This window comes from Bombina bombina, chromosome 10 (assembly GCF_027579735.1).
Source record: "Bombina bombina isolate aBomBom1 chromosome 10, aBomBom1.pri, whole genome shotgun sequence".
NCBI lineage: Eukaryota > Metazoa > Chordata > Amphibia > Anura > Bombinatoridae > Bombina > Bombina bombina.
Window position 1 is genome coordinate 161,002,414 of NC_069508.1, and position 22,548 is coordinate 161,024,961.

At 44.6% G+C, this 22,548-nt stretch overlaps 1 protein-coding gene across 2 annotated transcripts in view; it reads left to right on the forward strand.

Moving 5' to 3' along the window:
• The first annotated feature begins 709 nt into the window (after positions 1–709).
• Positions 710–22,548, forward strand: part of LRP8 (LDL receptor related protein 8) — a 200,807-nt gene continuing 178,968 nt past the window's right edge. For both annotated transcript variants that reach the window (XM_053693447.1, XM_053693448.1), the window contains exons 1-2: positions 710–864; positions 3,159–3,287. In XM_053693447.1, the coding sequence (XP_053549422.1) occupies positions 768–864; positions 3,159–3,287 (226 nt within the window). In that variant the 5' untranslated portion in view covers positions 710–767. The remainder of the gene's footprint in view (positions 865–3,158; positions 3,288–22,548) is intronic.

Below are 22,548 nucleotides of genomic sequence, written 5' to 3' on the forward strand. Positions count from 1 at the left end.
GTCCAGTTTCAAAATTTGCAATGTATTTCATTTTTTTAAAATGATTAGCCCAGCAGTGGATGATCTGCTGGGCTAATCTGCTAATTTTTTTGGGATGTTGGGGTGGAGAGCGAAATTGCATGGGGTGGGGGCAAGAAATGTTTTGCCCAGGGTCCAGTCAATATTAAAGACGGCCCTGTAAACATATATAAACACATATATAAATACACACACTATTACCTCAGCACAACACACACATAAACATATATACACACAAACATATATAAATACACACACACACTATTACCTCAGCACAACACATACATAAATACACACACACTATTACCTCAGCACAACAGACACACATAAACATATATACATTCATATATAAATACACACACTATTACCTCAGCACAACACACACATAAACATATATAAACACACACACTATTACAACAGCACAACACACACTATTACCTCAGAACAACACATACACAATTACAGGCACACTTAATACTATGACAGTAGTACACTACACGCGGCACCAGACACGCCCCCTTTGCGGGTTATCACGGACACGCCCTTTCCTTTGATGTCATGTAAAGTGTGACAGAAGCCCCGCCCCCGTCTGATCACGCCCTAGCTCCCTCCTAGTAGGTGTGTCCCTCTTGTCCATCCTGACGTGTGAGTACCGCAAGCCCCCTCGGTGACCCCGCCCAGTGGGCGGAGCTCCGGCTGTCAGTGCTTAGCCTGCCGGCTCCACGAGCCACGGGACCGGCTAAAGCATCATGAGAGGCTGCAGCTCCCGGCCCAGCGACCTCCTGCTCCCCCGAGCGCTGCTCCTGGTACTGCTGATGGCTATAGGGACCCGGGCGCAGAAGAGAGGTGAGTGCGGCAGGGAAATAGTCATTTACACCGGATTACATCACCGGGCCGGGGCACATCACACAGACACGGGGAACCACCATCATCTGCCCGCACAGGGGGCACATCACACAGACACGGGGAACCACCATCACCTGCCGTACCGGGGGCATATCACACAGGCACAGGGTACCACCATCACCTGCCCGTACCGGGGGCACATCACACAGACACGGGTTACCACCTTCACCGTGACCTGCCCGTACCGGGGGCCCATCACACAGACACGGGGTACCACCATCACTTGCCCAGACGAGGGGGACATTGCACATAAACGGGGTACCACCATCACATTCCCAGACTGGGGGCTCATCATACAGACACAGGGTACCATCACTTGCCCAGACCGGGGGCACATCACACAGACACGGGTTACCACCATCACCTGTCCGTACTGGGGGTACATCACACAGACACGGATCACCATCACTTGCCCGTCCTGGGGGCACATCATACAGACACAGGGTACCACCATCACCTGCCCGTCCTGGGGGCACATCATACAGACACAGGGTACCACCATCACCTGCCCGTACTGGGGGCACATCATACAGACACAGGGTACCACCATCACCTGCCCGTACTGGGGGCACATCACACAGACACGGGGTACCATCACCTGCCCGTACAAGGGGCACATAACATAGACACGGGGTACATCACACAGACACAGAGTACCATCACTTGCCCGTACCAGGGGCACATCACACAGACACAGGGTACCACCATCACCTGCCCGGACCAGGGGACCATCACACAGACACAGGGTACCATCACCTTCCCGTACAAGAGGCACATCACACAGACATGCAGTACCTATCACCTGGCTGTACTGGGGCACATCACACACTGGGTAACATCACCTGCCCATACTGGGGGCACATCACACACACACGGGGTACCATCACCTGCCCGTACTGGGGGCACATCACACAGACACTGGGCACCATCACCTGCCTGGCTGAGGGTACATCACCCAGACACTGGGCACCATCACCTGCCTGGCTGAGGGTACATCACCCAGGCAATGAGTACCATCACCTGCCGGGCTGAGGGTACATCACAAAGATAATGAGCATCATCACCTGTCAGGGCTGAGGGTACATCACAACACACTGGGCATCATCTGCTGGGCGCCATCACCTGCTAGAGTACATCACCCAGGCATTGGGCACCATCACTTGCCGGGCTGAGGGTACATCACACAGACACTGGGCACCATCACCTGCCTGGCTGAGGGTACATCACCCAGGCACTGAGCACCAATGCTTGCCGGGCTGGGGTACATCACACAGACACTGGGCACCATCACCTGCTAGGGTACATCACACAGACACTGGGCACCATCACCTGCTAGGGTACATCACACAGACACTGGGCACCATCACCTGCCGGGCTGAGGGTACATCACACAGACACTGGGCACCATCACCTGCCGGGCTGAGGGTACATTACACAGACACTGGGCACCATCACCTGCTAGGGTACATCACACAGACACTGGGCACCATCACCTGCCGGGCTGAGGGTACATCACACAGACACTGAGCACCATCACCTGCTAGGGTACATCACACAGACACTGGGCACCATCACCTGCCGGGCTGAGGGTACATCACACAGACACTGAGCACCATCACTTGCCAGGCTGGGGTACATCACACAGACACTGGGCACCATCACCTGCCGGGCTGAGGGTACATCACACAGACACTGGGCACCATCACCTGCCGGGCTGAGGGTACATTACACAGACACTGGGCACCATCACCTGCCGGGCTGAGGGTACATCACACAGATACTGGGCACCATCACCTGCCGGGCTGGCGTACATCACACAGACACTGGGCACCATCACCTGCTAGGGTACATCACACAGACACTGGGCACCATCACCTGCCGGGCTGGGGTACATCACACAGACACTGGGCACCATCACCTGCCGGGCTGGCGTACATCACACAGACACTGGGCACCATCACCTGCTAGGGTACATCACACAGACACTGGGCACCATCACCTGCCGGGCTGAGGTACATCACACAGACACTGGGCACCATCACCTGCCGGGCTGAGGGTACATCACACAGACACTGGGCACCATCACCTGCTGGGCTGAGGGTACATCACACAGACACTGGGCACCATCACCTGCCGGGCTGGGGTACATCACACAGACACTGGGCATCATCAGCTGTCAGGGCTAGGGGTACATAGCTCTAAGTCATCTCATACCTCTCCCTCTCACCTTGCAGGACTAGCACCACCCTCCTCAGGCTGTGGTGAAAATGAGTTTCAGTGCAAGAACCTGCGATGTATCTCAAACTTGTGGAAATGTGATGAGGATGATGACTGCAGTGATAACAGTGACGAAGAGGACTGCCGTGAGTGCCCTCTGTTTGTACAGGAGTTATGAGTGCTGCTACCTTGTGTATAGAGTGTCTGTCATCTGTCACATAGAGGCACCCTCTTGGGTGTAAGTAGGGACACCTACAACTATGGTCTATGGTTCCTAGAATTTTACAGCTGGCACATAGTGATCCTAAAATTCTACTTATTGTTTTTAAACTGGTAATTACATGTTACCTATATCATGGTTTTCTGGGTGTGGGTACATGCCAGTGTGTCACAAGTCTGGTGCTACAGATGGTGGGTACATGCCAGTGTATAGTGCTGCAGGTGGTGGGTACATACCAGTGTATATTGCTGCAGGGGTGGGTACATGGCAGCGTGTCACAAGTCTGGTGCTACAGATGGTGGGTACATACCAATGTATGGTGCTGCAGGTGGTGGGTACAGGCCAGTGTGCCACAAGTCTGGTGCTGCTGATGGTGCATACATGCCAGTGTATGGTGCTACAGATGGTGAATACATGCCAGTGTATGGTGCTACAGATGGTGGGTACATGCTAGTGTATGGTGCTACAGATGGTGGGTACATGCTAGTGTATGGTGCTACAGATGGTGGTTATATGCCAGTGTATGGTGCTACAGATGGTGGGTACATGCCAGTGTATGGTGCTACAGATGGTGGGTACATGCCAGTGTATGGTGCTACAGATGGTGGGTACATGCCAGTGTATAGTGCTGCAGGTGGTGGGTACATACCATAATAATTATAATAATAATTTGCGATTTATATAGCGCTTTTCTCCCTGTGAGACTCAAAGCACTTTACAAATATACCAACATAAGACATAAAAGTTAGGAGTTTCTGAAGGTCAGATAAGCGGACTGAATGCCTGATGGAAGAGGTGGGTCTTTAGCTTTTTTTTAAAAGTCTGTAAGGACGGTGCCTCTCTGATTACGCACGGTAAAGAGTTCCAGAAAATAGGGGCAGCGTGGCCGAATGCTCTGGAGCCTGAGTTTGTCCTTATTCTTGGCACTGAGAGGAGGGATGTGTTGGCAGACCTAAGTGAACGGGATGGGATGTAGGGTGTCAGGAGCTCTTTCAGGTACTGCGGGCCTTGGTTGTTTAAAGCTTTGAAGGTCAGCAGGCCAATTTTAAAATATGTTCGCCATTTAATTGGAAGCCAATGCAGGGAGTGGAGAACAGGTGTTATGTGGCAGGAGCGAGTTTGATTGGTCAATAGTCTGGCTGCTGCGTTTTGTACTGTATGAAGGCGATGAAGTTCTTTTTTTGGGAGGCCCAAGTAAAGTGCGTTGCAGTAATCTAGCCTAGAGGATACAAATGCATGGATTAAGTGTATATTGCTGCAGGGGTGGGTACATGCCAACGTGTCACAAGTATGGTGCTACAGATGGTGGGTACATACCAGTGTATTGTGCTACAGGTGGTGGGTACATTTCAGTATATATTGCTGCAGGGGTGGGTACATGCCAGCGTGTCACAAGTCTGGTGCTACAGATGGTGGGTACATACCAGTGTATGATGCTACAGGTGGTGGATACATACCAGTGTATATTGCTGCAGGAGTGGGTACATGCTAGCGTGTCACAAGTCTGGTGCTACAGATGGTGGGTACATACCAATGTATGGTGCTGCAGGTGGTGGGTACAGGCCAGTGTGCCACAAGTCTGGTGCTGCAGATGGTGCATACATGCCAGTGTATGGTGCTACAGATGGTGAATACATGCCAGTGTATGGTGCTACAGATAGTGGGTACATGCCAGTGTATGGTGCTACAGATGGTGAATACATGCCAGTGTATGGTGCTACAGATGGTGGGTACATGCCAGTGTATGGTGCTACAGGTGGTGAGTACATGCCAGTGTATGGTGCTACAGGTGGTGAGTACATGCCAGTGTATGGTGCTACAGGTGGTGAGTACATGCCAGTGTATGGTGCTACAGATGGTGAGTATATGCTAGTGTATGGTGCTACAGGTGGTGAATACATGCCAGTGTATGGTGCTACAGATGGTGAATACATGCCAGTTTATGGTGCTACAGATGGTGGGTACATGCTAGTGTATGGTGCTACAGGTGGTGAGTATATGCTAGTGTATGGTGCTACAGGTGGTGAATACATGCCAGTGTCTGGTGCTACAGATGGTGGGTACATGCCAGTGTATGGTGCTACAGATGGTGGGTACATGCTAGTGTATGGTGCTACAGGTGGTGAGTACATGCCAGTGTATGGTGCTACAGGTGGTGAGTACATGCTAGTGTATGGTGCTGCAGATGGTGGGTACATGCTAGTGTATGGTGCTACAGGTGGTGAGTACATGCCAGTGTATGGTGCTACAGGTGGTGAGTACATGCTAGTGTATGGTGCTACAGGTGGTGAGTACATGCTAGTGTATGGTGCTACAGGTGGTGAGTACATGCCAGTGTATGGTGCTACAGGTGGTGAGTACATGCCAGTGTATGGTGCTACAGCTGGTGAGTACATGCCAGTGTATGGTGCTACAGGTGGTGAGTACATGCCAGTGTATGGTGCTGCAGATGGTGCATACATGCCAGTGTATGGTGCTACAGATGGTGGGTACATGCTAGTGTATGGTGCTACAGATGGTGAATACATGCCAGTGTATAGTGCTACAGATGGTGAATACATGCCAGTGTATGGTGCTACAGATGATGGGTACATGCTAGTGCATGGTGCTACAGATGGTGGGTACATGCCAGTGTATGGTGCTACAGATGGTGGGTACATGCTAGTGTATGGTGCTACAGATGGTGAATACATGCCAGTGTATGGTGCTACAGATGGTGGGTACATGCTAGTGTATGGTGCTACAGATGGTGAATACATGCCAGTGTATGGTGCTACAGATGGTGGGTACATGCTAGTGTATGGTGCTACAGATGGTGGGTACATGCCAGTGTATGGTGCTACAGATGGTGGGTACATGCTAGTGTATGGTGCTACAGATGGTGGGTACATGCTAGTGTATGGTGCTACAGATGGTGGGTACATGCTAGTGTATGGTGCTACAGATGGTGAATACATGCCAGTGTATGGTGCTACAGATGGTGGGTACATGCCAGTGTATGGTGCTACAGATGGTGGGTACATGCCAGTGTATGGTGCTACAGGTGGTGAATACATGCCAGTGTATGGTGCTACAGATGGTGGGTATATGCCAGTGTATGGTGCTACAGATGGTGGGTATATGCCAGTGTATGGTGCTACAGATGGTGGGTACATGCCAGTGTATGGTGCTACAGATGGTGGGTACATGCCAGTCTATGGTGCTACAGATGGTGGGTACATGCCAGTGTATGGTGCTACAGATGGTGGGTACATGCCAGTGTATGGTGCTACAGATGATGGGTACATGCTAGTGTGCCACAAGTCAGGTGCTTCAGATGGTGAATGGAGCCAAAAAACATTGTCTGGCTCAGAAGAGTTTATAGAACGTGGCACACAGCTTGCACAAGGCAGCGTCGGTCAGTAAGTGCACATGAACCCTGATGTGTTTGTGACACCACAGCTGTCATATTGATCATTTATACCCCTAAAACACATGTACAGGTACTGACCAAACTTAGTTTGTTATCTTCTTATAGCACCTGTTGGCTTGTTTTATATAAAAACAATAACAGGAGGAGCACAACAGTTGCCTATTGTTTGTTTAAAATATGTGCACCTATAGACCAAAACAAGTCTACAATGATTGTTCAAAAAGTGTCCAAAGTGTTTGATGTGAGAAGTTCTTCGAAATCCTCCACCAAGCATCAGCTCCTATAGAGGCTTGACATACACCACATCTAGAAAACAAAGGAGGCGCCTCACGGTGTAGTATTTAACATCCAAAGTGTACACCTTAAAGGGTCAGTCTACACAAGAATTTTTTTGTTTAAAAAGATAGATATTACCCATTACCCAGTTTTGCAAAACCAACACTGTTCTATTAATACACTTTTTACCTCTGTGATTACCTTGTATCTAATCCTCTGCTGGCTCCTAGGTAAACCCAGGTGCGTGAGCACAATGTTATCTATAAGGCACACATGAAGTAAAGCCCTCTAGTTGTGAAAAACTGTCAAACTGCATTCAGATAAGAGACGGCCTTCAAGGGCTAATAAATTGGCATATGAGCCTACCTTGGTTTAGCTTTCAATTAAAAATACCAAGAGAACAAAGCAAAATTAATGCTAAAAGTAAATTGGAAAGTTGTTTAAAATTACATACCCTATCTGAATCATGAAAGTTTATTTTTGACTTTACTGTCCCTTTAAACTTCAAAATCTAAAGTGGCAACTCACATATAATAAAGCACTATCATGATTGCTAAAAAAGCAGACCGGGTTCTCAGAGTCACCGCAGATCCCAAGCTATGGTCATAGTGATGCTCGTATGAGACAAGTACACTTGTTGCATGAACCTGAATTCCGGACATGTTTGGAAATTTGTAGTGAGAGCCTTAAAAAAACGGTGCTGAGCACGGAGAAATGAACACATATGCTCCTGTTGTGTCTTCTACCAACTTACATGCTGATACGAGTATCAGTGTGACGAGAGCTTGGGATCCGCTGAGGGGAGTCTGCAGACTGAGGATCTGCTTTTTAGCACTTGTGATAGTGCTTTATTACATGTGAGTTGCCACTTTGGATTTTGAAGTTTAAGGTGTACACTTTGGCTGTTAAATACTACACAATGAGGCACCTCCTCTGCTTTTTCTGGCTTGTTTCATATGTATGCTACAGTGCATATAGAAAGGGATGTGCTGTAGTCTGTAGCACCAATAGGGCTGTTTTACCCATGTGAGAGGTTTAGTCTGTCTGTACCCATGTGAGAGGTTTAGTCTGTCTGTGTGTGTGTCTACCCATGTGAGAGGTTTAGTCTGTCTGTGTGTGTGTGTACCCATGTGAGAGGTTTAGTCTGTCTGTGTGTGTGTGTACCCATGTGAGAGGTTTAGTCTGTCTGTGTGTGTGTGTACCCATGTGAGAGGTTTAGTCTGTCTGTGTGTGTGTGTCTACCCATGTGAGAGGTTTAGTCTGTCTGTACCCATGTGAGAGAGTCTGTCTGTACCCATGTCTGTGTGTGTGTGTGTGTGTCTACCCATGTGAGAGGTTTAGTCTGTCTGTGTGTACCCATGTGAGAGGTTTAGTCTGTCTGTGTGTGTGTGTGTGTCTACCCATGTGAGAGAGTCTGTCTGTACCCATGTCTGTGTGTGTGTGTGTCTACCCATGTGAGAGGTTTAGTCTGTCTGTGTGTGTGTGTGTCTACCCATGTGAGAGGTTTAGTCTGTCTGTACCCATGTCTGTGTGTGTGTGTGTGTGTGTCTACCCATGTGAGAGGTTTAGTCTGTCTGTGTGTGTGTGTCTACCCATGTGAGAGGTTTAGTCTGTCTGTGTGTGTCTACCCATGTGAGAAGTTTAGTCTGTCTGTGTGTGTCTACCCATGTGAGAGGTTTAGTCTGTCTGTGTGTGTGTGTGTGTGTGTCTACCCATGTGAGAGGTTTAGTCTGTCTGTGTGTGTCTACCCATGTGAGAGGTTTAGTCTGTCTGTGTGTGTCTACCCATGTGAGAGGTTTAGTCTGTCTGTGTGTGTGTGTGTCTACCCATGTGAGAGGTTTAGTCTGTCTCTGTGTGTGTGTGTCTGTGTGTGTGTGTCTACCCATGTGAGAGGTTTAGTCTGTCTGTGTGTGTGTGTCTACCCATGTGAGAGGTTTAGTCTGTCTGTGTGTGTGTGTCTACCCATGTGAGAGGTTTAGTCTGTCTGTGTGTGTGTGTCTACCCATGTGAGAGGTTTAGTCTGTCTGTGTGTGTGTGTCTACCCATGTGAGAGGTTTAGTCTGTCTGTGTGTGTGTGTCTACCCATGTGAGAGGTTTAGCCTGTGTGTGTGTACCCATGTGAGAGGTTTAGTCTGTGTGTGTGTGTACCCATGTGAGAGGTTTAGTCTGTGTGTGTGTGTGTACCCATGTGAGAGGTTTAGTCTGTCTGTGTGTGTGTGTACACACATGTGAGAGGTTTAGTCTGTGTGTGTGTGTGTGTGTACCCATGTGAGAGATTTATTTAGTCTGTGTGTGTGTGTGTACCCATGTGAGAGGTTTATTCTGTCTGTGTACCCATGTGAGAGGTTTAGTCTGTCTGTGTGTGTGTGTGTGTACACCCATGTGAGAGGTTTAGTCTGTGTGTGTGTGTACCCATGTGAGAGGTTTAGTCTGTGTGTGTGTGTACCCATGTGAGAGGTTTAGTCTGTCTGTGTGTGTACCCATGTGAGAGGTTTATTCTGTCTGTGTGTGTGTGTGTGTACCCATGTGAGAGGTTTAGTCTGTCTGTGTGTGTGTGTGTGTGTGTACCCATGTGAGAAGTTTAGTCTGTCTGTGTGTGTGTGTACACCCATGTGAGAGGTTTAGTCTGTGTGTGTGTGTACCCATGTGAGAGGTTTAGTCTGTCTGTGTGTGTGTATGTATATGTGTATTCTATCTATCTATATCTCACACTATATAGTTTGAATGCATAATCTAGGGCCTGTGGGCCACAACCGGCCCTCCAGTGGTTTTGTGTGGCCCTTTGCAGCACTGAGCAAAAAACTATATATCGGCTGTATGAGTACATTAGTACCTAAAGCAGGAAGGCTCAGTATCTGGCATGGGAGGAGCTTTTGCAGTCAGTGTGCTGTGGCATTGTATATGAATAGGATCAGCTATACATTGTTGTACCTAAAGCAGAAAGGCTCAGTATCTGGCAGGGGAGGAGCATTTGCATGCAGTGTACTGTGGCATTTATAGGAATAGGATCAGCTATACATTGTGGTACCTAAAGCAGAAAGGCTCAGTATCTGGCAGGGGAGGAGCATTTGCATGCAGTGTACTGTGGCATTTATAGGAATAGGATCAGCTATACATTGTGGTACCTAGAGCAGGAAGGCTCAGTATCTGGCAGGGGAGGAGCATTTGCATGCAGTGTACTGTGGCATTTATAGGAATAGGATCAGCTATACATTGTGGCACCTAGAGCAGGAAGGCTCAGTATCTGGCAGGGGAGGAGCATTTGCATGCAGTGTACTGTGGCATTTATAGGAATAGGATCAGCTATACATTGTGGTACCTAAAGCAGGAAGGCTCAGTATCTGGCAGGGGAGGAGCATTTGCATGCAGTGTGCTGTGGCATTGTATAGGAATAGGATCAGCTATACATTAGTACCTAGAGCAGGAAGGCTCAGTATCTGGCAGGGGAGGAGCATTTGCAGGCAGTGTGCTGTGGCATTTATAGGAATAGGATCAGCTATACATTGTGGTACCTAGAGCAGGAAGGCTCAGTATCTGGCAGGGGAGGAGCATTTACAGTCAGTGTGCTGTGGTATCTTAGGAAGAGGAGCAGCTATATCAGCACTATGTGTACATTGTGGTACCTGATATGTAATAGATTATGGTCCGTATGCTCTGTCTGTTTATATATAAAATGCAGCACTCTCTGATCTGTGCACCTGGTAAAGTCTGTATGTCCCCTAAGCCTGATATGTTATGCTTGTGACACTGCTGCCCTGTATTTAGTTGTGGAGTAAGGACAGTTGACTTCTGATAAGTCTTTAGAGCTGTATATTTACGGTAACTTGCAGCCTGAGCTGGCTGTACTTACTGTGTGTAGTGTGATAGGTACAGTGTGACACACAACGCCTGTCACTGAGAGGTGACATACACTAAAGGGCTAACACTGGTCTTGTATTTGTTGAGTTTTTTAGTTGGTGAGATGATGAAGTTCTCTACACATCAGAAAGTTTAAATCTCACAATCTTGTGAAATGTCCAATAAACTGGTAAAACAGTTTAACCCCTTTGCTGCTGATGATGGCTGATGCTGCCTTCTCTGACCGTCAAGTGGTTCCCTGGCCATTATAACCATATTTTGTCTGTGTTGCCTCTAAGAGAGCATTGCAGTATGTAAATGACAGCTTCTACACCCCCCCCCCAATCTTGTTGTTGCCATTTTGGAACCTAGGTAACACTGTAGGTATCTGAGGGAGAGTTAGAGCCCATATGCAAACACATCAGCACTGGAATATAGTGAAAGCTAGATTTCAACATGGCGGTACCTGCAACTAGAGGGAGGTGAGGAATAACCTCAATACTATGCTTATATTGTGCATTTAATGTTTAATGTCCCTTTAATGGATGCTGCTGTGCTGAAAAAAAAAAAAAAAATCTTATGTTTGTGGGTGTGTCACTTTCCTCCAATAAGCAGGACGACTGCTGCTCAGCGGTCGATTCTATAGATTTTATAATTTTATTTTTTTAATTTTTTTTTAAAGGTTTTAATATCTGAATTTGTTTTTTTTAGAAAAAATTAATCTCCTACTGAGAATTAATTTATTTGTTGCTGTAATTTTAGCTTTGTGATCAAATTAATGCACATTATGAAATCGATTGCCCCCGCAGAACAGCCCTCTTATTTCGTTTTCTGTGGTAAGCATGATTAAGGGAATGGATCTACGTGTACCTTTTTCATTATGTTTGAATAAACACTCTTTGTGAGTATATGGAGTTCTAAGGATTTGCATATTTTGAAGATTGAGAGGCTCGCAGTCATCTCTGTTCCACAGGCATCATGTTTCAGCCAGGTTTTGTGTATAGGTTGTATATTTGTTATTTCATTGTCTAGCAATATACCACCATACATATACTGTAATGTACAGGGAACCAGAACTATAGTTTTACAGAACACACACACTAGTGAGAGCTATACTGCACCAGGTAACAGGATGTCAATCACATCACTCAAGAAACTGTAACTGGGTGTAGGTTATAGCAATGCTGGGGAAATACCAGGAACTGGGGAGCTACAGTTCCTATAATGTTACAGCTGGTATGTTGTTGCTTAGGCTATATCACCACATACATATCTGTGTATAAAAACCTCACCTGGCTGCTATTTACCACCTGATCTTTATCTGTATGGATTCTAAGTCTGATACAAATGTGTATTAAAGGGACCTCCTAAACAACCAATAACTAAATGTGATTATGTAATATGTGACTGTGTAATGTTAATTTCTCTCATGAATATGAAAGAAAACTAAGTCTTAACTGTTTATTTATTTTGCATGAAAATGTTAAAGGGACATTAAACCCAAAATCTTTTTTTCATGATATAGATAGAGAATACAATTTTAAAAGTTTCCAATTTACTTCTATTATCAAATTTGATTTGTTCTCATGTTATTATTAGTTGAAAAGATTTCTAGATAGGTAGCGTGCACGTCTGGGGCGCTACATGACAGGAAATAGTAATGTATAACATTGTTGCATAACTGCTGCTTTGTAATACTGCAGATACGTGCACACTCCTGAGCTTACCTTCCTGCTTTTCGACTAAAGATAACAAGTAAACAAAGATAATTTGATAATAGACGTAAATTGGAAAGTTGTTTAAAATGGTATGTTCTATCTGAATCATGAAAGAACATTTTTTGGTTTTATGTCCCTCTGAGTTAAAACTGTTTATGGTGATGAGACTCCAGATAGTGTGTCAAACTGATAGTGCAACTTGACATTTCTGGAAGGTGACTGTTTGGTTTTATGTGTTTCTTTTCTTTATTTCATTCACCCTTTTGCTGTATAGTAGCAGTTTATTGGTGTGAATAAGAACTAGCTTCCTGCTCTGAAGGAATCAGAGAACGTTGTTATATAGAGTTACAATCCTAATACAGACGTCCCCCCGGGTGTCTCCTCTTGTGACACCACAGCAGTTACCCAGTGTTTCCTTGTTCATATCTAGGGAATGAATGAGGAAGTGATTTTATTTCTGTGTAGATGCGTTTGGCTGACGTGTTCTTGCTAGCATTGTCTGCACCTGTCCCCAGACCACAGTCCCTTGCCTGCTCTGATGATGCCCTGATTGGTCTGATGATGCTCAGTCCTGGTGTGTGCCCTGCTCACGCATTGTCACACTTGTTTTGGTTTTATGAGACATTATTCTCACTGCTTCCTGTTAGCATGCTGCTGCTTTTTATGAATGAACATTCATTGTTTTGTTCTGATCAGATGTAGTCACATGTAATAGTGGTGACCAGTACTAATGCAGAGATTGAATACATTCCCCAAACCCTGCTCCTGAGGGTGTTAGCACTGTTTGTTCTAGTGCTACTGTAATGGTGTGCAGAATATACATGTGGCACACACATCCTGTATTATACTATGTATCTTGGTGTATGTGTTTGTACGTCTGTACATATGTGTGTGTATGTCTCTCTCTCTCTTTCTCTCTCTCTCGTCTTTGTATGTCTACATATGTGTGTGTTTGTATGTCTACATATGTGTGTGTTTGTATGTCTTTGTGTGTGTGTGTGTATATATATATATATATATGTGCATGTGTGTTTGTATGTATGTGTGTGTGTGTTTGTATGTCTGTACGTGTGTGTGTGTGTGTTTGTATGTCTGTACGCGTGTGTGTGTGTGTGTGTATATATATATATATATATATGTGCATGTGTGTTTGTATGTATGTGTGTGTGTGTTTGTATGTCTGTACGTGTGTGTGTGTGTGTATATATATATATATATATATATGTGCATGTGTGTTTGTATGTATGTGTGTGTGTGTTTGTATGTCTGTACGTGTGTGTATGTGTGTGTGTGTTTGTATGTCTGTACGTGTGTGTGTGTGTGTTTGTATGTCTGTACGTGTGTGTGTGTGTGTTTGTATGTCTGTACGTGTGTGTGTGTGTGTGTGTGTATATATATATCAAATTTAGTAACGGAGGGGAAGCAATCGCTATGAGCTTATACTAAGACAGAAGGTGACCAACCGGTTGGCTTCAAGGCTAATACTGGTATGGTCTTTGAATATATCAAATATATGGTGCAGACCCTTATGTAGAATAAATGAGTTTACATAGAAAGAATAAATCCTGGAAAGAAAATACAAAAGACCAGGATGAAAGACAGGGAATTCAGCACTCTTTTTCAAAATTAAACTAAAGCTCAAAAACCTTATTCAAAATGTGTCAACCTCCAAGGCTTGTGTAGCTGTAAAGGAGAGAACTCTCTGGCACTTACTGTAAATTACATATATATATATACAAAGATAGAAAAACGCAAAAAGACCCAATTGGTAGATATGATCTCTTTATATGAATATCAAATAGCATAAAAAATACAACATATTATGTTACAAACCTGACCGGTCAGGGGATAGTGTCTATACCAAAACAGAAATTATAAACATGATATGTGGTTATTTTCACAGGCCTGTGGAGCCATGTGTGTAAACTGCAGGATAAGAATGGGGGACAATAATTTGACTACTACACCCTACTGCTTGCGGCACCTTAGTATGTAAGGCTATATGCCGGGCAGATTACTATATGGGATCTAAGTAGTTACAGTTAGTGTACCCCAACACCTATGCAGAAGTATTAATGTTCTTAAAGACTGATAGCACATATACATGTAACTATAAGATATATTTGTGGGGGACTGAAATACAAGCTACTACACCCAGCTGCTTACGGCACCTTATAGGGTTAAGGCAAAATGCCGGGCAGGTATATGAATGGGATCTAAGTAGGTTGTGGTGCCGTGCCCCAAAATATGTACAAATATCTTATTGTCATGCAAACAAACAATTTAGCACAGTAGTATACAGCCAGCCTCGCTGAGTAATTACTTAGAGGTAGCTACTCTTGCTATCGAGTGAGAATGTCCCTTTGGAGAAAGGTTATGCAAGCTGAAAAGTTAGCCATGAAGCAAATACAAATAAATGCAGAAAGCACAAGGTTTAGCCTCCGTGTTGTGTGGTATTGGTAAGCTTCAAGCGCATATTAGTAGCATTCCTTCAGGGAGTGTTTAAAGTATACTCTCTCAACAGGGTATCATCATCCAGGACAGTCAGTAGGCAGCCTATTAATCAGGCAGTGACAAGGTAGTATACGACCTGTTTCCTTTAAAGTTGTTTCTGTGACTGACTCTTAGGAGATGAGCCTCATTGGGTGTTCAGGAACTCCATTCTGGAAATCCGACAGATATGTTTGTTTGCAGCGTGTCTGTTCCGTGTATTCGACACCTATCACATGCTCCGGTCAGCTTGTCCAATGCCGACGCGCGTTTCACCCGCTAGGTGTGTCGGGCTTCGTCAGGGCGTGATGACGTTGGGAGTGCTTCGTCTCCCTTTAAGGTTTGCTTAATGACACGCCCCTATTGAGGAAATCTCACAGTGCTTCATCAGCAATGCTAATTCATAAGGGAACAAACCCTTAGAAGTATGCGTTGATTCATGCAAGTATAATAATTATACAAAAAATTAAAGTATGCTCATTTAAGACTGGTTACATACTAGGATAAAGAGATCATATATACCTGAAAGAAACAACAATTGGGTGTTTTGTATGTGAAATACTTAAAAAATATATACATATATATATCAAAAACATGTAATTTACCTATTTAGCCTTAATGTCCCCATTCTCACTCGATAGCAAGAGTAGCTACCTCTAAGTAATTACTCAGCGAGGCTGGCTGTATACTACTGTGCTAAATTGTTTGTTTGCATGACAATAAGATATTTGTACATATTTTGGGGCACGGCACCACAACCTACTTAGATCCCATTCATATACCTGCCCGGCATTTTGCCTTAACCCTATAAGGTGCCGTAAGCAGCTGGGTGTAGTAGCTTGTATTTCAGTCCCCCACAAATATATCTTATAGTTACATGTATATGTGCTATCAGTCTTTAAGAACATTAATACTTCTGCATAGGTGTTGGGGTACACTAACTGTAACTACTTAGATCCCATATAGTAATCTGCCCGGCATATAGCCTTACATACTAAGGTGCCGCAAGCAGTAGGGTGTAGTAGTCAAATTATTGTCCCCCATTCTTATCCTGCAGTTTACACACATGGCTCCACAGGCCTGTGAAAATAACCACATATCATGTTTATAATTTCTGTTTTGGTATAGACACTATCCCCTGACCGGTCAGGTTTGTAACATAATATGTTGTATTTTTTATGCTATTTGATATTCATATAAAGAGATCATATCTACCAATTGGGTCTTTTTGCGTTTTTCTATCTTTGTATATATATATATGTAATTTACAGTAAGTGCCAGAGAGTTCTCTCCTTTACAGCTACACAAGCCTTGGAGGTTGACACATTTTGAATAAGGTTTTTGAGCTTTAGTTTAATTTTGAAAAAGAGTGCTGAATTCCCTGTCTTTCATCCTGGTCTTTTGTATTTTCTTTCCAGGATTTATTCTTTCTATGTAAACTCATTTATATATATATATATATATATATATATATATATATATATATATATATATATATATATATATATATATATATATATATATATATATATATATATATATACACACACACACGCGTGTGTTTGCATGTGTGTGTTTCTATGTCCGTACATACAGTATGTGTGTTTGTATGGCTGTACATTTGTGTGTTTGTATGTCTGTGTGTGACTATATGTGTGTGTTTGTATGTCTGTACATATGCGTGTGTTTGTATGTCTGTGTATGTCTGTGTTTGTATGTCTGTGTTTGTATTACTGTGTCTGTGTGTGTTTGTATGTCTGTGTATGTGTGTGTTTGTATGTCTGTGTGTGTTTGTATTACTGTGTCTGTGTGTGTTTGTGTACATATGTGTGTGTTTGTATGTCGGTGTATGTGTTCATGTGCATGCATGTCGGTTTGTGTGTGTATGTTGCGGTGTGTGTAGGTATGAATGTGTGCATGTAGGTTTGTTTATGTGTGTGTAGGTTTGTCTAGTTGTGCATGTGTGTAAGTTTGAGTTTGTATGTGTTTGTGTGCGTGTAGGTTTGTGTATGTGTGTAGGTTTGCAGGTATGCATGTGTGCATGCATGTAGGTTTGTGTGTATATGTATTTGTGTGCATGTGTATGTGTAGGTTGGTGTGCATGTCTGTAGGTATGCGTGTGCATGGCTGTAGGTTTGTGTAGGTATGCGTGTGTACGTTTAGGTTTGTGTAGGTATGCGTGTGTGCATGGCTGTAGGTTTGTGTAGGTAGGTATGTGTGTGTGCATGACTGTAGGCTTGTGTAGGTATGTGTGTGTGCATGGCTGTCGGTTTGTGTAGGTATGCGTGTGTGCATGGCTGTAGGTTTGTGTAGGTATGCGTGTGTGCATGGCTGTCGGTTTGTGTAGGTATGCGTGTGTGTATGGCTGTCGGTTTATGTAGGTATGCGTGTGTGCATGGCTGTAGGTTTGTGTAGGTATGCAGGTGTGCATGGCTGTAGGTTTGTGTTTTGGTATGCGTGTGTGCATGGCTGTAGGTTTGTGTAGGTATGCAGGTGTGCATGGCTGTAGGTTTGTGTTTTGGTATGCGTGTGTGCATGGCTGTAGGTTTGTGTAGGTATGCAGGTGTGCATGGCTGTAGGTTTGTGTTTTGGTATGTGTGTGTGCATGGCTGTAGGTTTGTGTAGGTATGCATGTGCATGGCTGTAGGTTTGTGTAGGTATGCGTGTGTGCATGGCTGTAGGTATACGTGTGTGCATGGCTGTAGGTATGCGTGTGTGCATGGCTGTAGGTATGCGTGTGTGCATGGCTGTAGATTTGTGTGTGTGCATGGCTGTAGGTTTGTGTGTGTCCTTGTGTAGACACATATATGAGATGCAGGTTCTTGTAATGTAAGTGTGTGTGCATGGCTGTAGGTTTGTGTAGGTATGCGTGTGTGCATGGCTGGAGGTTTGTGTAGGTATGCGTGTGCATGGCTGTAGGTTTGTGTAGGTGTGTGTGCATGGCTGGAGGTTTGTGTAGGTATGCGTGTGTGCATGGCTCTAGGTTTCTGTGTGTGCATGGCTGTAGGTTTGTGTGTGTGCATGGCTGTAGGTTTGTGTGTGTGCATGGCTGTAGGTTTGTGTGTGTGTGCATGGCTGTAGGTTTGTATGTGTGCATGGCTGTAGGTTTGTGTGTGTGCATGGCTGTAGGTTTGTATGTGTGCATGGCTGTAGGTTTGTATGTGTGCATGGCTGTAGGTTTGTGTGTGTGTGTGTGTGTGTGTGTGTGTAGGTGTGAGTCCTTGTGTAGACACATATATGAGATGCAGGATCTTGGTGTAATGTAAGAGCCAGGAGATGCTTCCTTCATACAAGTTAGATTAAGGTAAAATGATTATTTTGCTGGCAAGATAACAGCCCGGGCTAACAGTGATGTTCGTACCCCCAGTGTATAGGGCTAGCTGGGCATCGGTGTGTCCTGCTTTGTCATGCAGATGCAGCATTGTTAGCCGGCACTCCCTGGATGATGAGTGTATTATTCTTGTGTATTCAGGAGCTGTTTCATCATCACTTGTGCTGGAAGCAAATCTATACACAGTGTAATGACCATAAACAGTGAGATGCACTAATTGTACTTAACCCCTTCTGTACCTGAACCTTTGTTGTGAAGCAAGCAGGCTTACATTATGTAGCCCTAATAAAACTCGCATAAATAATCATAGAAAAGAACAATAATATGTCTGTGTATGTGTGTTTGTTTGTATCTCTGTGTGTGTGTCTGTACATATGTCTGTGTGTGTGTTTGTATGTTGGTGTATGTGTGCATGTGCGTACATGTAGGTTTGTGTGTGTGTGTGTGTGTATGTTGCTGTGTGTGTAGGTATGAATGTGTGTGTGTGTGTGTGTGGCTGTAGGTTTGTGTAGGTATGCGTGTGTACATGGCTGTAGGTTTGTGTAGGTATGTGTGTGTGTGTGTGCATGGCTGTAGGTTTGTGTAGGTATGCATGTGTGCATGGCTGTAGGTATGCGTGTGTGCATGGCTGTAGGTTTGTGTAGGTATGAGTGTGTGCATGGCTGTAGGTATGTGTGTGTGCATGGCTGTAGGTTTGTGTAGGTATGCGTGTGTGCATGGCTGTAGGTATGTGTGTGTGCATGGCTGTAGGTTTGTGTATTTATGTGTGTGTGCATGGCTGTAGGTTTGTGTAGGTATGAGTGTGTGCATGGCTGTAGGTTTGTGTAGGTATGAGTGTGTGCATGGCTGTAGGTATGTGTGTGTGCATGGCTGTAGGTTTGTGTAGGTATGCGTGTGTGCATGGCTGTAGGTATGTGTGTGTGCATGGCTGTAGGTTTGTGTATTTATGTGTGTGTGCATGGCTGTAGGTTTGTGTAGGTATGCGTGTGTGCATGGCTGTAGGTTTGTGTAGGTATGCGTGTGTGCAAGGCTGTAGGTTTGTGTAGGTATGCGTGTGTGCATGGCTGTAGGTTTGTGTAGGTATGCGTGTGTGCAAGGCTGTAGGTTTGTGTAGGTATGCGTGTGTGCATGGCTGTAGGTTTGTGTAGGTATGCGTGTGTGCATGGCTGTAGGTTTGTGTAGGTATGTGTGCGTGCATGGCTGTAGGTTTGTGTAGGTATGCGTGTGTGCATGGCTGTAGGTATGTGTGTGTGCGCGTGGCTGGAGGTTTGTGTAGGTATGCGTGTGTGCATGGCTGGAGGTTTGTGTAGGTATGCGTGTGTACATGGCTGTAGGTTTGTGTAGGTAGGTATGTGTGTGTGCATGGCTGTAGGTTTGTGTAGGTATGTGTGTGTGCATGGCTGTAGGTTTGTGTAGGTAGGTATGTGTGCGTGCATGGCTGTAGGTTTGTGTAGGTAGGTATGTGTGCGTGCATGGCTGTAGGTTTGTGTAGGTAGGTATGTGTGTGTGCATGGCTGTAGGTTTGTGTAGGTAGGTATGTGTGCGTGCATGGCTGTAGGTTTGTGTAGGTATGTGTGTGTGCATGGCTGTAGTTTTGTGTAGGTATGTGTGTGTGCATGGCTGTAGGTTTGTGTAGGTATGCGTGTGTGCATGGCTGTAGGTTTGTGTAGGTATGCGTGTGTGCATGGCTGTAGGTTTGTGTAGGTATGCGTGTGTGCATGGCTGTAGGTTTGTGTAGGTATGCGTGTGTGGATGGCTGTAGGTTTGTGTAGGTATGCGTTTGTGTAGGTATGTGTGGTGCATGGCTGTAGGTTTGTGTAGGTATGCGTGTGTGCATGGCTGTAGGTTTGTGTAGGTATGCGTGTGTGCATGGCTGTAGGTCTGTGTAGGTATGCGTGTGTGCATGGCTGTAGGTTTGTGGAGGTATGCGTGTGTGCATGGCTGTAGGTATGCGTGTGTGCATGGCTGTAGGTATGTGTGCGTGCATGGCTGTAGGTTTGTGTAGGTATGTGTGTGTGCATGGCTGTAGTTTTGTGTAGGTATGTGTGTGTGCATGGCTGTAGGTTTGTGTAGGTATGCGTGTGTGCATGGCTGTAGGTTTGTGTAGGTATGCGTGTGTGCATGGCTGTAGGTTTGTGTAGGTATGCGTGTGTGCATGGCTGTAGGTTTGTGTAGGTATGCGTGTGTGGATGGCTGTAGGTTTGTGTAGGTATGCGTTTGTGTAGGTATGTGTGGTGCATGGCTGTAGGTTTGTGTAGGTATGCGTGTGTGCATGGCTGTAGGTTTGTGTAGGTATGCGTGTGTGCATGGCTGTAGGTCTGTGTAGGTATGCGTGTGTGCATGGCTGTAGGTTTGTGGAGGTATGCGTGTGTGCATGGCTGTAGGTATGCGTGTGTGCATGGCTGTAGGTATGCGTGTGTGCATGGCTGTAGGTATGCGTGTGTGCATGGCTGTAGGTATGCGTGTGTGCATGGCTGTAGGTATGCGTGTGTGCATGGCTGTAGGTATGCGTGTGTGCATGGCTGTAGGTATGCGTGCCTGCATGGCTGTAGGTATGTGTGTGTGCATGGCTGTAGGTTTGTGTAGGTATGCGTGTGTGCATGGCTATAGGTATGTGTGTGTGTGCATGGCTGTAGGTATGTGTGTTTGCATGGCTGTAGGTTTGTGTGTGTGTGTGTGTGTGTGTGTAGGTGTGAGTCCTTGTGTAGACACATATATGAGATGCAGGATCTTGGTGTAATGTAAGAGCCAGGAGATGCTTCCTTCATACAAGTTAGATTAAGGTAAAATGATTAGTTTGCTGGCAAGATAACAGCCCGGGCTAACAGTGATGTTCGTACCCCCAGTGTATAGGGCTAGCTGGGCATCGGTGTGTCCTGCTTTGTCATGCAGATGCAGCATTGTTAGCCAGCACTTCCTGGATGATGAGTGTATTATTCTTGTGTATTCAGGAGCTGTTTCGCTGGAAGCAAATCTATACACAGTGTAATGACCATAAACAGTGAGACGCACTAATCGTACTTAACCCCTTCTGTACCTGAACCTTTGTTGTGAAGCAAGCAGGCTTACATTATGTAGCCCTAATAAAAACTCACATAAATAATCATAGTAAAGAACAATAATATTGTCATCACAATCAGATATATCCATATGATATAGCCAATAACTAAGGATTACCTTTTCTGCATTTTATGTAAGAGTTATATTTTGGTCCCAAATTGTTGCTGTGTTTTTTTATGGTTTACTATGATGATGATGATGATGATACATAATCGGAACTAAACTGAATGTTTTTGTATGAAGACTATTGAATATGTTTGCTTATAAATGTATTGGATTACATATTCCTTCTTCCTCCACCCAAAGTTCTTTGTAAGTGTTTGGTTAACTATGGTCTTTATTCACTGACGTCTGATGTGTGTCAGGTGTGCTGGCCTGTATGTAAGCACGTACGCAAAGACCCTACAGCATTACTGACTGTCTCTAGGAATCTGATCTCTACTGTCCTATATTATGTATACGAGTCTTAAAGGGACATGCCACCCACATTTTTTCTTTTATGATTTAGAAAGATAATGCAATTTTAAATATCTTTCTAATTTACTTATATTATCTAATTTGTTTTATTCTCTTTATATTCTTTGATGAAAAGCATATCTAGATATGCTCACTAGCTGCTGATTGATTGCTGCACATAGAAGCCTCATGTGATTGGCTCACCATGTGCATTGCTTTTTCTTCAACTAAGGATATTTAAAAAATGAAGCAAAATAAATAATGGAAGTAAATTGTAATGTTGTTTAATTTTCTATTCTCTATCTGAATCATGAAAGAAAGATTTTGGGTTTAGTGGCCCTTTAAAGGGACACAGGAATCTGATCTCTACTGTTGATCTATTTAGTCCTATATTAAGTATATGAGTATTAAAGGGGCATAAAATCATTTGCAGCTGTAATGTAAAATGTATATTTTTTTTGTAGTAAAAGCACTTAACGTGATACTTTAATTGTTTTTCCCTCTTTCACTGTGGTTTAACTGAATATTGTGGGTTTTCCAGTTTTGAGAATTGAAAGTGTATAGCGCAGACTTTACAACCCTAACTCTACTAAATATCTCTCCCTAA